This window comes from Mastigoproctus giganteus, chromosome 3 (genome assembly GCF_048544385.1).
Source record: "Mastigoproctus giganteus isolate SK-2022 chromosome 3, ASM4854438v1, whole genome shotgun sequence".
Lineage (NCBI taxonomy): Eukaryota > Metazoa > Arthropoda > Arachnida > Uropygi > Thelyphonidae > Mastigoproctus > Mastigoproctus giganteus.
In genome coordinates this window covers 137,833,575-137,849,831 of record NC_143577.1, presented here as the reverse complement: position 1 = coordinate 137,849,831, position 16,257 = coordinate 137,833,575, and the positions used below count along the sequence as shown (strand labels likewise).

General features: G+C 35.9%; 1 protein-coding gene across 1 annotated transcript in view; it reads right to left on the bottom strand.

Moving 5' to 3' along the window:
* LOC150088286 (cubilin-like) overlaps nt 1–16,257 on the bottom strand; it is a 670,594-nt gene that overhangs the window by 243,597 nt on the left and 410,740 nt on the right. The window contains exon 13 of the mRNA XM_090370103.1: nt 2,321–2,451. Coding sequence (XP_090226229.1) covers nt 2,321–2,451 — 131 coding nt within the window. The remainder of the gene's footprint in view (nt 1–2,320; nt 2,452–16,257) is intronic.

Here is a 16,257-nt window from a genome sequence, read left to right as displayed (position 1 = left end):
AAACCTAGTAAAGGATGATCATTAGTCAAGGCAAAAGCAAAAATAAAACAATTAATAAACATAATAATAATATATATCAAGTCAATTATAGGTAATAGGACACATTGAAAGGGACTTTATCGAGGGCTAACCCTTTCAATATGTCCCCTGCAATTAACTCGCTATCAGTTTCTGATATCATCTGCCTGTTTAACATGGTCAAAAGGCAATTAATGTGATAAATGGATAAGTATAATTAAAGTTAGACAATTTTGTTGTTAACAGGCTGGATGACTTTAGCCCGACCAATAGCTAAGACGGCAAAAGCATACATTAAGGAAGAAGAGAAATAAATGAGAACCAATATCCTTCAATTAATATCATATTAATAAGCACAAAAAAAATCCGTTCTCCTTTTTTAGCTTATGCTCCTTTTGTGCTTATTAACTCGAGCAATAGGCCAACGATTGGGTATTTCCCAATCCACTGTATGGAGGATACTGTCAACAAACCAAATGAGTTTATACCATCTGCAACGTGTCCAATCGTTGGAGCCTGCGGATTATCCACTCCGGAGGACTTTTGCTACTTGGTTTCTTCAACAGAAATGGTTAGCAAATGCTGACTTCCAGCGGGATCGCTGTTCACGCGACCTCCCGTTCAACGTCCTCTACCGCATGACGAAGGCATTTCGGACCCTGCAATGCTATGTGATTCCGATTCGTCTTTGTGCCCCCTACACCTCCTGAAAGTTTGTCGCACTGGTAGTGAATCACCCTGTATATGCTTATACATATATTTGAATAACGTTTAAAATAGTTGGAAACTGAATATTTCATGATAAAAATAAAACAAAAAAGTACAGCAAACATCAGAGGCAGCAAAAAGCATATTCCTCTACATGATGCTTGAAATATAACCGTACAAATAAATTAGAATGAGAGTTAAAAATAAAATAATGCCAGCAGTATGGCAAGACAAGAGTGAAAATAGTCAAAATTAAACTTAAAAATCAAACCAAACAGGGAGGGAAGAGAGGGGTAACAAGAGTAAATATTGCAGCAGAAAATCTCTAAGATAATTTAGAACATTTAATTATAAGAATAATTCATTCAATTTTGAAATGCCAATTAAAATATAAATTTGATAGCGCCCCCTCTAACAGGCACCAGGTCCAAATTTATGTGAAATATCACCAACAGAGATCCAGACCATTACAGTAAAATAAAACAAAATTAACCAATTTTTTAACTCTCATTCTAATTTATTTGTATGGTCATATATATATATATGTAATGACATTAAAAAATAAAATAGATAAATAAGAAACTAAATAAATAAACATGAAGTAGTCATTAGAGGCAGTGAAATACAAATCCTCCATATGATACCCAATATATTACTGAAATTACGTATTGAAAAATTAATACAAATGCCTGTAATATGGCAATTTTCGCTCTACAGTTTGCCATATTATGAGCATTTGTATTAATTTTTCAATACATAATTTCAGTAACATATATATATATATATATATATATATATATGTATATAGGTTGTTTTAAAAGCATAGAAAGAAAACTTTTTTGGATGTACTTACCTTATATAAGTGTATAAGGTAATATAAGCATGTGTGTGCGTGCATGTGATTTGCTCAGCAATGGAGCTATGGCTCTCCGAATATTAAACATTGGCAATGGAGTTTCAAATGGTAAATAAAAATAATAAAAATTAATATGTATATTCATGTACCAAATATGAAAAATAAACATTTTACTTGATATCTGCCTGCTTATTCTTATTTAGTTTTTTAATATTTATTATTTTCATTATTTTTCCCATTAAAAACTGTAACTTTTGAAATTCAAGCAGCCTTTGCTCTGTAGATTTGGAATCAAACACGTTCATATAACCCCATTTTATTATTGCGGACCCTAATAATATGTCCTATAATATGTTTAATATACTTTTCAAATACCACTACTATATATATATAGAAACCTCCACTGATACACGCTATCAAGTTTTTTATTTTACATATTTCTTTCTTTTAGATAAATATACCATTATAAATTTAAAATAACAGGTGAATATAATTAGGACAGAATGTGATTGGTGATTTACAGGGAAAGTAACAAGTGAAGATGCACTTCTTACAAATGAATGGAACTTCACAATAGCACAGAGATTTTTAATTGTATTGTTTAACATGCTGAATTCAGATTAGCATAGTCAAGAGTAATGCCAAATGTATCAACAAGCAGTATTAAATGAATATAAAATAATTTACATTTATTCATCTAATTTATAAAACTGATAAATTTTCCCAAAATAATAATACCTGACAGTTTCCATGAACACAAGGATTGTTTGAACATGCAGTATTAGTACTAGGAGTGCAACCATGTATTCCAACACCATTTCCTATAAATCCAGATGGACATCTACATTCTCGGTAAGTTCCTGATATTGCTGCATTAAAAATGGGAATAACAACAAATGAATAAACTAACAAATTAATAACATAATACAGCACTCGTCATATCTAATATCAATGTGAAATATCAGCTATTACCACATAAAGCTTATTCAGAAAACAGAATTTGTTTTGAAGTTTCAGTTATTCAGTTTGCATTCATTAAGTGAATGCAAAATGGATAAATGAAACGTACCATTCTAATTACGACTGTACCTGTGTATACCTTTCTAACTACAAGACAGTACTTGAATATATCCTTCTAATTACACTGGTTGGCACACCATTTTTTCATTCCTTGTTAAAATTCAAGGTGATTCTTGTAGTTTGGCATTGCTGAATTCAAATATGGCACCCATATTTCTGTAACACCCACTAATTTTAAGGGAGAAGGGATTAAAGTAAAAAACTAAGTTTCTAATAAAAATGATTTTGTATATTTTAAAAAAATGTTACGTACAGCACTAAATCATCAGATAGCACAGAAGGCTAAGCTAGATATAATCTGGTGAATAATGAAGTAACAAAGGCAGTTAGGCGGGCGAAGACAGATTACAATAAAAACTTTGGCAAATGATGCAAAGAAAAAAACTTATGTAAACTCTAGAAGGAAGGAGATGAATCAGATTGGTCCAACTGCTGAGGACTCTGCTCAGGCAGCTGATAAACAATGAGTATTTTGCATCGAGATTCATATATTACGAGTTATTCAGGGAGGGGAATGCCAGAAGCTTATCAAACTCTGGCAGGGAACTAAATGATTTTGTAATAACTGAGAGCAAAGTGGAGGAGAAATTGTTGAAGTTAAACGTAGAAAAGCAAATGGGGTGGTTGGAATCTACCCAGTTATATTAAAGGGGCTTAGAGGGGAACAGGTATCCTGTGTGTTATCAGACACTCAGCCTAAAACACTGATGGATCCAATATCTCTCTATTACAGAAGATTTAGGAGAAGTCCGGTTGGCCTGCCACCCTAAAATCCACTCATACACACCTTCTCGATGGTAAGCCCTGTTACGTCACTTAGGTGGCAACGAACGTGTAGAGTGGTTCTCTTCAAGACGCCTGGTCAGCGTGAAGAGGAAAAGACCAAACCCTCCAGCAATGAGAGCACAACAATACAAATGGCCCTCAGTCCCCAGCAGCTTTCACTTTCCCTCTTACGGCAGCGAGAGGATCAGAGTGGAAGCAGAGGGTGCTAAGAATCTCTGGGTACGACCAGGCTGCCATGCACGGAAATTGAACTTGGCCTGTTATAACGTACGATCACTCATCGGTGAAGACAAGATATTAGAGCTAGAAAAGGAATTAGAAAATGTGAATTGGAATATCATCGGTTTGGCTGAAACAAGAAGAAGAAATGAATCACTTATAAGTTTATCAAGTGGAAATCTGCTGTACGCCAATGGAAACAGTAAAAGGAGTGAAGGTGGAGTTGGGTTTCTGGTCCATAAAGATTTTAAAAACAACATTTTGGAATTCAAAAGTACATCACCAAGGGTGTCAAGACTAATACTCAAGATTTCTAAGAGGTACAAGCTAAAGATTATAATGATTTATGCACCAACATCGAGCCATGATGATGAAGAGGTTGAAGAAATGTACACTGAAATTGAGAGTCTTCTAGATGAGCAGAAAACCCACTACACTATTATTATGGGGGACTTCAATGCTAAGGTTGGAAAAAGGCAAAACAGTGCAGAAAGAGGAACTATAGGAAATTTTTGAATTGGTGAAAGAAATAAAAGAGGTGAAAGACTTGTGGAATTTGCAGAATCTCAAGGAATGTCAGTAATGAACACTTTTTTCAAGAAAAGGGTGAACAGAAAGTGGACATGGAAGAGTCCAAACGGATTAACAACTAATGAAATTGACTTCATCCTCACTAACAGAAGATATATTGTGAATGATGTTACCGTCCTGAATAAGGTAAATGTTGGAAGTGATCACAGAATGGTAAGATGTACACTTGATATAGATGTAGGAAAGGAAAGGAAAAAACTGACTCGAGTAAATAATACAAAGGTCTTTGAAATAACAGAGGAGGAGAAAAAGCAGTATGTACTGGAACTTAAGAACAAGTTTGAGCTTCTGCAGACTGCTCAGGACCAAGATATCGACGAGGAATATTACAACTTTCTGAAAGTGATAAAGCCCAAGAAACCTATAGGGAAACAGAAATCCAAAGAAGAAAAAATTAGTCAAGAAACACTTGTCATGATGAACCAAAGACGACAAATGAGGAGCAAGAAAAACACTGACAGGGAGAAAATTGAGTATACTGAGTTATGCAAAGTCATTAGAAAGAGACTCAGAGAGGACATAAGAAGATTTACCACAAGAAAAGTAGAACAAGCATTAAGGGAAAACAAAGGATTTAAATCAGCAGCCATGAGCAGTAATACAGAAAGACAAATGATACTGAAACTGAAGAATAGCGATGGTGTACTTATAAACAGCAGAGAAGGCATAGTTCAAATAGCAGAAGACTACTATAGAGAATTATACAAGGAGCGAGGGAACGATACCAGCAGTGGGGAAGATGGATTGCAAAGTAGCAACACATACGACATACCCGATATTCTTCCTGATGAGGTAGAACATGCATTGAAGAAAATGAAGAATTGGAAAGCCCTGGGGGAAGATGAAGTTACTATAGAGTTGTTAAAATTGGGAGGAAGAGACATAACAGCAAAACTGGCAAGGCTCTTCACAAAGTGCATTAGAAAAGGTGTGATACTTAAGCAGTGGAATAATGCAATCGTAGTTTTGCTGCATAAGAAAGGAGATAAATCAGAAATTGGAAATTATAGACCAATTAGCATGTTATCCCATTGTAAGGACCCAGCCTTACAATAATTTAATAAAGTTTGTTAAATATTGGAAGAATTAATTGTGGCGTATATAGTTAGTTTCAGTCATGTATCATTTGTTAAGAAACACTGAAATTCGAAGGTTAGTCCAAACACACCCAGTTAGTTAAATCTCGGTTGTATGGAAAAATTCCTTAAGCGAGTCAGTAAAAGCAATCATAATGGACCGAAACAAATCCCACTTAAGACAGGAGCATATACACTATAGAAAGGGCGCTGAGTGCGGAAGTGGCCCTATTAATAAATTTCACGGTTCGACCTCTAGCAGGTGTGGGCGACGTAGTAATGGGGGGTGAGGTCACAAAGAAAGCCTGAAACACTCTTAGCTGACCGGAACTTACGTTTAATTTCGAGAAATTACCAGTATTTTCCAGATTATCGGAAGTTCGGTCACACTAGGAAAAAGAAAGCACGCCCACGGAAATGAAGGGAGACGAATAGGAGCACGAATGAAAGGATGTGGAAGTCAACGATTGGCCAGGAAGAAAGCGGTGGGAAATTTGAGAGAAAGGAGAGAAGGGAAGAAAAAATTGATACTGATCATTCGGAGAGGAGTTTTTGTGGTGGAAGCAGTCCTGGGGAGATGGAAGCTGTAGTGGGAGAATTGATTATAAGAATTTTTTTTTGTGAAAGTCTAGAGTCGGAAGTATCGTTCCCTTGAAGAAGTTAATGCAGTCAATGGAGGAAGAATGGTGAAACACCCTAGAGGCAAATTTCTCGATTGAGCAGTTGAGTGACTAGTCGACCCGGAAGGTATCCCAGTCCTCGGACGCAACGCAGATGGAGGAAGAAAGGAGATAAGATCCGGTATTATCTTCAGCCGTGCAGTACCCGGTAGAGAAACCCAGGATAGATTACTGTGTTCCCCGGATGAGCAACCTTTCGCTTTCCAGTCCTCACCCCGAACAGATAGGAAGAGAGACCGAGCAGGGAGGAATACCAGACCATTGCGTAAGTGTTAGAATAAGTACTGAGAATATAATTTGTAAAAAAAAGGGGAACTAATTTAATAATGAAAAGGACTCTAGGAGGACGCTATAAGTTTAAGAGAGAATGTCAAAGTACTAAATATATATACATATATATTTGAACGAGTGTAATACTTAAGGAGTGATAATTTAATTTAGTATAGAGATCAGAGTAATGCAATTTAAGAGTAAGTTAATCTGTAGTAGGAAGTAAAAATTTTGTCCTTGAATTATTGTGAATGTTAAATTGCTGTGAGTATGACTTATTTGGAGAAAACTAAAAATGATTAAACAGGTAAACAATTAAATGAGCATCTAGCCCTAATTGTGAAATAGTGGATTAATTGAACGGAAAGGTAACTAAGTAAATTGGTTGGATATTGTTGACTGTTGACATGTTTGCAAGTAAGGATTCTGGAATGAATATACATGTATTTCCTAATAAGTTGGGAAACGAGCACTTATGAAATTATATTTTGTCTGTTCATTGGCTGATGGTGGTTTATTGACTTACATGGACTGTTAAGGAGCAAAGAGACAGATTGTGCATTGTGAGGGGTAATAAATGCCCGGACCTACTGAAATCTTTGTAGAGCAACATGAAGAGACACAGTGATATATATGTAGATATATATAAGTATTAGGATTTAGTAGTTCTTTTGATAACAAGGTTGACTGTAAATTACAAGATATATACACATTTAAAAATTAGTAAAATAACAAGTGTCAAACTAAATACTGTATTCTGTTAAAGGTTATTGTAATTTTCTTATATATAATATGACAATAAAAAACAAATTTGTATATTCTACATTCTTGTGTGTGTGTCTGTCATTTCTAAACTCAGCCAGTCCAGTGGAAGAATACCTTAATATATTAGGGGTCCCCGTGAGTCTGGGAATTTTCTGAAATCAATCAAGTCAGGTGTAAAAGTGGGAGGGGTTAAAATAAGGGGATATAAAAAAAAATATAACATAATATAATATAATTGTAGGCCTCTTTGAGGAATAGGATTTTCAGAATAATAAAGATAACGAAACCCACCCCCACACCATATCTACAAGTTGTTCACAAGGGTCATTACTAACAGATTAGAAAGAATACTTGATGAGAATCAACCGAAAGAGCAAGCTGGCTTTAGGACAGGATTCTCAACTATGGATCACCTTATCACAGCTAATAGAGAAAGCAAATGAATATAAAACACCATTATGCCTGGCATTTGTGGATTATGAAAAGGCATTTGACTCCATACAGCATAAGGCAATGTTTCGGGCACTGGAAAGACAAGGCATAGATACTCCATATATTATGATTTTGAAGAAAATCATAATATATCGATTTAAAATCGAGAAAGGAGTTCGACAAGGAGACACAATATCTCCGAAGCTGTTTACTGCTGCCCTTGAGGAAGCTTTCAGAAGATTAGACTGGTCGCAGAAAGGAGTCAATGTGAACGGAGAGTACCTAAACCATTTACGATTTGCAGATGACATTATGGTCATAAGCCACGAACCCAAAGAATTAGAGGAAAATCTTAATCAGTTATGCACAGTTAGTAAGGATTTTGGATTAAAGATGAATATGGCTAAAACAAAAGTAATGATGAACAAGTATACCACGGAAAGGGAAATAATGATTGAAGGAGCAGTAATTGAAAAGGTGGAGTCATATACTTATCTGGGACAAGTTATTAGCTGTAATAATGATAAATGGCTGGAAGTCAAGAGAAGAATAAATTTTGGATGGATAGCATTCAGGAAATATAGTCACATACTGAAGAGCAATATCCCAGTTTGTCTGAAACGTAAAATAATGAATCAATGTATACTCCCCACCATGACTTATGGAAGTGAAACTTGGGCACTCACCAAAAGAATGGAAGAGAAGCTGAGAACTACACAGCGAAGAATGGAACAAATCATATTGGGAATCAGACTGTTAGATAAGAAGAGAAACACATGGATTAGGCAGCAAACTCAAGTAAAGGACATTCTTATCAAAACTAAAGAACTAAAATGGTCTTGGGCAGGACACATAGCTCGAAGACATGATGACAGATGGACTAAGAAAATAACAGAATGGTACCCAAGAGGAGCTAGAAGAAAACCTGGAAGACAAAGGCGGAGATGGATAGATGAAATTTATGAGTTTTTGAGTAGTAAATGGATGGCCAGTGCTCAAAACAGAAGGAACTGGAAAGTTGCTGGAGAGGCCTTCATCCTGCAGTGGATTGAAAATGGCTGATGATGATGATATATTAAAGGAGTCAGCAAAGGGAGTAAGCAAACCCTTAGCCATTATTAGGAGAGCTTCCTTGGACTCAGTGGAGATCTCCATTGACTGGAGATGTGCAAATATGACCCCAATTAATAAAGGGGGATCAATGGGTAACACAAGTAATTACAGACCTGTTTGTTTAACTTCTGTTCTGGGAAAATTAATGGAGGCAGGTTAAAGAAGCATTACAAGATCATCTAGAAAAGACTGCAGTTATAGTTCAGATACAATATGACTTTGTTAAGGGGAAGTCTTATCTGACCAATCTGATTGGATACTACAGTGACGTCACAAAGGAACTGGATGCAAAAAATAATTTTGATATCACATACTTGGATTTCAGGAAAGCTTTTGATACTGTTACACATGGAAAACTACTGTACAAGTTGGAGCAGTATGGCATTAAAGGCAATTGCTGCTGTGGCTAAAAGGATGGTTGAGTGGGAGAAGATAGAGTGGTAATCAATAAACACTGGGGCCCCCAATAGCCATGTTAGCAAGAGCGCAAAGTTGTACTGAGGGTGTGTGTGCAGGGTTCGAGACCAGCTGTTGGTAGTTGTGGATTTCCTCCTGAGTATCTTGAGTTAGTCAGTCCCAAGGACGGGTGCTATTAGCAAGTCAAATCCAAGGATTCTGACTAAAAATACAATCAAAATAAAAATGAACACTGCTTTTCATGGACTAATGTTATTAGTGATGTCCTTCGGGGGTCTGTGTTGGGCCCATTATTGTTTTCTCTATTTAACAATGATACTGATAAAGGTACGTCAGGCTAAATTCAAAAATAATAAAAGCTTAAATTTCCAGTACTCACCTCTTTGATCGATCTGAAATTGTTATGGTTTGAAAAATAAGAGATTGACTAACTTTAAGGTGATTGGTTTTTAAAAATTAAGGGAATGAATAAGTGGTAATTACGATGGAAACAAGATTAAAATATGCGCAAGAAGTGCACTAACTCCATCCTTGGTTGTTATGAAGTTGATTAAAGTTGAAAATCTAAATAGTGAATAAGCCAATAGTCGTAACAGTGGACTTTCGTTAAAATGTCTTCAGTTGTCAAGTTAAATGAAAGGGAACACATACTGTACTTAAGAAGAATTTTGTAATTCCGTGATGCACTTTGCCGCTTGCTGGAATCTCAAATTGGTGAGATTCCAAACTGGAGAAAGATTGAAGGGGAGTTTCGCATTTAAAATGTTTAGATCGGAGTGGCGACAAAACCATTCTATAATGAGGGCTTCGTATTGCAAGATTTTGTCATTTTTTTTAAAATTTTAATATGGTGATAGCTGAATCAACTAGGGGGGGTATGGTTGTTCGAGTGTGCGTGTAAAGTAAGTTCAGTGCTGGATTGTCCTGTTCTAAAGCTATTGTAGTGATAGTAATCTCTTGTATTAGATGACTGGGTTGAACCGAATATGGTTGTAGTACTGCCAATGTAACAGGCATTACAATTTTGTTGACATTTAATTAAGTAAATAATATTATTCATTTCGCTTGTTGGATATTTATGTGTTTCTTTATATTTATTGAAAAGTGATCCACGTTTATTGTAGGTAGAAAAAATAAGTGTAATGTTCGTGCCTGCAAATATTCGCCGAAATTGGCCTGCAAGATTACTATGGTAAAGGAGAACGAGATGTGTTTTGCTATTTGTAATGCTTTTTATAGGGTTATTAATATTATTTTTTATGATGAAAATAGTGTGTTGAAATAAGTGTTGTGGGTAGTTTCTGGCTATGAATTTTTTTGTGAGGTATTGTAACTCATTGGATAGGTCGTCTTGTGAGGTTTGTGAGGCATTGTGGATTTGGTTATAGAGAACAGACTTTTTTACATTAAGAGGGTGGTGTGATGTAAAGTGTAGGAATTTCCCTGTATGCATATGTTTTCTAAAAATCTTAGTTCCTAGTTTAGCACCTGTTTTATGTATGGTGAGATTGAGGAAGTTAATTTGTTTATTAGTTTCTATTTCGAGTGTGTATTTTAGTCTGTCGTGAATTGAATTAAATTTTGTGAAAAGGTTATCAATTATAGTTTTATTTCCTATTATGAGTATATCATCGACATATTGCATGTATAGCTTTATCTCGGAAGGATTAGGTTGTAGGATTTGATTTTCAACTGTGGCTAAGTAAATTTCAGATAGGGGGGCGGAAATGCCTAAGCCCATTGGTAAGCCAAATGTTTGTTGGAAGATCTGATTATGAAATCTAAAATGTCTGCCGTCTAATAGTAAAGAGGTGAGTTCTAAAATATTGTTTATAGAAAGGGAGGTACGGTTGATAAGAGTATTGTCGCTGGTTAAGTATTCACGTAGGGCTTGTAAGGTAAAAGGTATATGTACATTGGTGTATAGTGATACAACATCGAAGGATGCTAAAATGTCATCGTCAGTGATTATGGTAGTATTCATTTTCTCAAAAGCTTGGTTGGTGTTACTGATTTTAAATTTAGAAAACCTGGTAAGGGGGGATATGATTTTAACTAGAAAGGAGGATAAGTTTGCGAAGGCGGATTTACTGAAAGAGATTATCGGTCTTAGAGGGTGGCCTGGTTTATGTAGTTTGGTGATTCCAAACATATGGGGGAGAATATTATTTCGTATGCCAATCTGCTGTAAGGTATGTAGAGTAATTTCTTTGTTAGCCCTAAATTTCCTAAGGATAATGTCAAGCTTATTTTTTAGTTTAGATATATTATAAGAATTATTGATTATATAAGTGTCTTGATCTGCGAGGATTTGTTCCATTTTTTCTATGTAAGTAGCTTTATCTAAAATTACTATTGTATCTCCTTTGTCTGCTTTTTGGATAATAATGTCAGAGGTATTACTTAATTTATGTATATCATTGAGCTGTTGTTTGGTTATATTGGATTGAAGGGGAAGTTTTGAATTAATTACGGAGTTAGTTTGATGTAAAAAACGCCATTTGTCTGGATGTTCAAGTTTTGTTTGAATTTCTATTAGCATTCTTTTATGGGATATTGGTGGCTTTTTATAGCAAAATTGAAACCATGTTCTAAACCTGCGAGTTCAGTAGGAGTGAAAGTTTTGGAAGAAATGCTGATGGTGGAAATTTGTGGAGCGGTTTTTGTTTTTTGGGTTCTTTGGGTAAGTATGGTCCATTTCTTAGAATGTCTTTGTTCAACTTCCTTGAGGGTTGCGTTAATACATATACTGTTAAGGTTTGTGAATTAGATTCAAATGTTAGGATGCATGTCTCTCTTACGTTTAAATTTTAAATAATGTATTTGATATAAGAGCTGATATTTCTTGTTAAACCTTTTGCGTAGTTCCTCTCGTATAATGGCGATGGAAGTTTGATGTGTGATGTGCAGGTATTTTTTATAAATTTTTTTGGGAATATATGAGCAAATTTCGGAATCATGTTGTGATTTAGGCATTTCTGTAGAAACAAAATATGTAATTTGTTGATAAAATGTTTCATAAGTATTTTTGAAAATTGTGTCTTACTATCTGGCAAGTTCAAAGGCATTGGGATAAAAATTAAATAGGCAGTGCAGATTAGGTCGTCTTGTGAGTTACAATACCTCACAAAAAAATTCATAGCCAGAAACTACCCACAACAATTAATTCAACTCACTACTTCCATCGTAAAAAATAATATTAATAACCCTATAAAACATGTTACAAATAGCAAAACATGTCTCAATCTCCCTTACCACAGTAATCTTGCAGGCCAATTTCGGCGAATACATTACACTTATTTTTTCTACCTACAATAAACTTGGATCACTTTTCAATAAATACAAAGAGACACATAAATATCCAACAAGCAAAATGAATAATATTATCTACTTAATTAAATGTCAATAAAATTGTAACGCCTGTTACATTGGCAGTACTACAACCATATTCGGTTCAACTCAGTCATCTAATACAAGAGCTTACTATCACTACAATAGCTTCAGAACAGGACAACCCAGCACTGAACTTACTTAACACACACACTCCAACAACCATACCCCCCTAGTTGATTCAGCTATCAGAAAATTAAAAAAAAAAATTACAAAATCTTGCAATACGAAGCCCTCATTATAGAATGGTTTCATCACCACTCTGATCTAAACATTTTAAATGCGAAACTCCCCTTCAATCTTTCTCCAGTTTGAAATCTCACCAATTTGAGACTGTCGCAAGCGGCAAAGTGCATCATGGGATTACAAAATTCTTCTAAGTACAGTACGCTTTCCCGTTCATTTAACTTGCCAACTGAAGACATTTTAACGAAAGTCCACCGTTACGACTATTGACTTATTCACTATTTAGATTTTCAACTTTAATCAACTTCACGACAACCAAGGACGGAGTTAGTGCACTTCTACTTCCTTGCACATATTTTAATCCCATTTCCATCGTAATTACCACTTATTCATCCCCTTAATTTTTAAAAAACTAATCACCTTAAAGTTAGCCAATCTCTTATTATTCAAACCATAATAATTGCAGATCGATAAAAGGTGAGTACTGGAAATTTAAGCTTTTGCTATTTTTGCATTTAGTCCAATAAAACAGTACTTTTAGACATACTATAACTTCTAAAAGGTATAGCAGGCTTAATGTCCAAGTTTTCAGATGACGTAAAAGGTGGCAGGGTGTAATTTGTAATTTGCTACTGCAACAGAATCTAGAAAAGTTGAGCAGATGGGCTAAGAAGTGGCAACTGAAATTTAACATTTACAAATGCAAAGAACTGCATATGGGTAGCAGTAACCCCAGAGAACTGTACCAACTGGGTGGTGTCACACTCAGCAAGCATCTGAGTGTGATACCACTTGTATAAGGGGATAATCACCTTATGTGTGATTATCCCCTTGTATAAGGCAATGTTCAGACCACAAGTTGAGTACTGTATACAGGTGTGGAGGCCTAATTTTATGAAGAATGTAGAGCTGTTTGAATGAATACAGAGAAGGGAAACGAGATTTGTGAATGGAACAAAGGGTTGCTTTTACAAAGAAAGACAAGTTCTGAAAATTGCAGTGTCTGGAGATTGGCACAAGTGAGGTAATCTGATTAGGGTGTATAATGCCTTGAATGTTTGAGCAAGCTCAGTGCTGATGGGATTCTTTCTCTTGCCCAGATTAGTCACCTGAGGGAACATAAATTCAAATTGAGGAAAGACAGTTGTAGAATAGATGTGTGCAGAAATTTGCCTTTAGCCAGCACAGTGGTTTATTGCTGGAACAAACTTCCATCTGTAGTTTTAGAAGTTGATAGCTTAGATAAATTCAAGGCAGAACTGGTCAAACATTTAGAGTTAATGAATGGGTGAAATGGGGAACATTTTTTTTTTGGCTGATGCTATATAAGCACGCTTTCTTGCTTCATAAGCCTCTGCTAATGCTAAAAATTGAACAATGGATCTATTAACTTTATTTTTATCTGATAAGAAAACATTTTGTCTATTTTTGCTTTTTATAATTGTCCATTGGTGTCTCCCATACGAGATTCCAACAGTAGTCTGGCAACATATTTGGACTCCATTTTCCCTGTATCTTTTTTACATTGTAGAAATACCTTGGTGAAACCTTTCATTGGAGACCACTGTCGAGTTTTTAGGAAAAATGTCTATATGGGAATTTAGGAAATGAAGGTTAGCAACTTTAATGACATGCTGCATCTCAACTCTCTGTATGCTAAAATTAGCTCGTCCATAATTTCACTGTAATTTTGTGATTTCTTGTTGCCTAAAAAAAGTTCCGGCAGTCATTTTTGAATGCTTTCCAGGCCTTATTTCTGTTGCATTTAATTTTTTAGTGAATTCCTTCCTCATCTTGGAATATCAGTTTGATTTAAGCACCCACAAATATTCCTTCTTTTATCTTAGCCTCACTGATTCAAGGAAACTTTTGCCTTAAACAGGAAAATCCTTCAACTTTTTTAAGCACCGCTTTCACAGATATTTTTATCAAAGCTTGATGTGTAATGGAGGTAAATAGATTTTTGACTTATCCTAAGGAGGATGTGCTACATTTTTATGGCCTAGTGTAGTTTCTGAACAGTCTGGCCATTTTTTCACCCTGTAGTGGCAAGCCATTGCTCAGCTGTTCCACTTGCAAAAAAAGCAGCAGTATTTAGTGTATTCACCTTGCTACTCAGTCAACAAAGCTACCACTTTTATGTCAGCACAGGTATTCCATTTGTTTCTTGATAGCATATTTTTTTGCAAAAGAACCTGTAGGTTCTCATATGTTTCCTTCATGCAAAGGCCAATAGTATAGATGGATACTTCTTTTGATTATGGAGTAAAACTGCTTCCAAACTGACTTTGGTGAATCAATAGAAAGCCTCCACTACTTGGGGATGTGCTCAGGATGTCACCCTTTTCATTAATTCCTGGACGCTGTTACAAAAATCAAAGCCACCTGGAGTAATAGGTCGTTATGTTAGATTGCACCCTCCTATAAAAAGACTGCTTGACATCCTTTTCAAGAGGATTCCACCTCTGAAGCCATGATCCGAGTAACCGAGCCTTAGTTTTTGAGAGGTCAAAATCTCTGAACAAATCGTTCAATTCTGCATGAGTGATTATATGCAGATTTGCAGTATCAACAGTTGAAAAATCTGGATCTGTACTGATTCTGGGTTCTGCAGACTCCTTTTCCAATCCTGAATCAGAGTCAAGTCCATAAGCTTCTGGTGGGTTTGGCACTGACATTGTATCATCATGAGGAACCAATCTTACAGCAGAAGATATGTTGGGATACTCTACTTTATGCTTAGATTTCCCAGAAAACCAGAAATAATGTAACAATCGTTTATGTGGCCTCGAAGTTCCTGCCATATCCTCGGAACAACAAAACGCATCAATTTATGACTACCTCTAAGCCAGCCTGTTAATGTCCTTGAACATGAGTTACAAGAAACCTTTGGAGCCCATACTTTATCTTGATCTTCAACCTTACAACCAAAACAGAGTCCACAGTCTTTTCTCACACGTTGTGACAGTAGTTTTTGCTGTGATTTAATACCACTTCTTTGCAAATGCAGCAAAAGCTATCAGGCTTATTTCAGCAAGAACATGACATATTTCATGTACAGTTGAGGTATGTACATATATGAACACATATTAAAAAATTATAGGTTTTTATTTCTAATATATGGGAAGCAGTAACCCCAGAGCAATGTATCAACTGTCTGGTACTAAACTGACAGTGGTAGAGAATGAAAAGGACCAGGCAGATATGAAGTTTTCTTAGCAGTGCAGATGGCTGCAAAAGTAGCCCATGGTGTCTTGTCAATATACAGGAATTTTTCTTGCAGGGATAAGGAGGTGATTATCCCCCTTGTATAAAGCAATGGTCAGGCCAACACCTTGAGTACTGTCTGGAGGCCTCATTTTAAGAAGAATGTAGAACCGTTGGAACGAGTACAGAGAAGGGCAGCAAGATTAGCGAATGGAATGAAAGGTTGCTCTTAGGAAAGAAGGCTTAAGTTTTGCAGCTTACAGTGTCTGGAGATCAGGCACCTGCGAGGTGATCTGATTGAAGTGTATAAAGCCTTGAATGGTTTGAGCATGCTCAATGCTGATGGGATTCTTCCTCTTGCTCAGAGGTGCCTCCATAGCCAGGTGGGAAGAAGCAGCAGTGCGTAGCACATGCTTCTTGATTAGACCAGGGTTTCGAGCCCTCCGTCACCACCAAATACGGA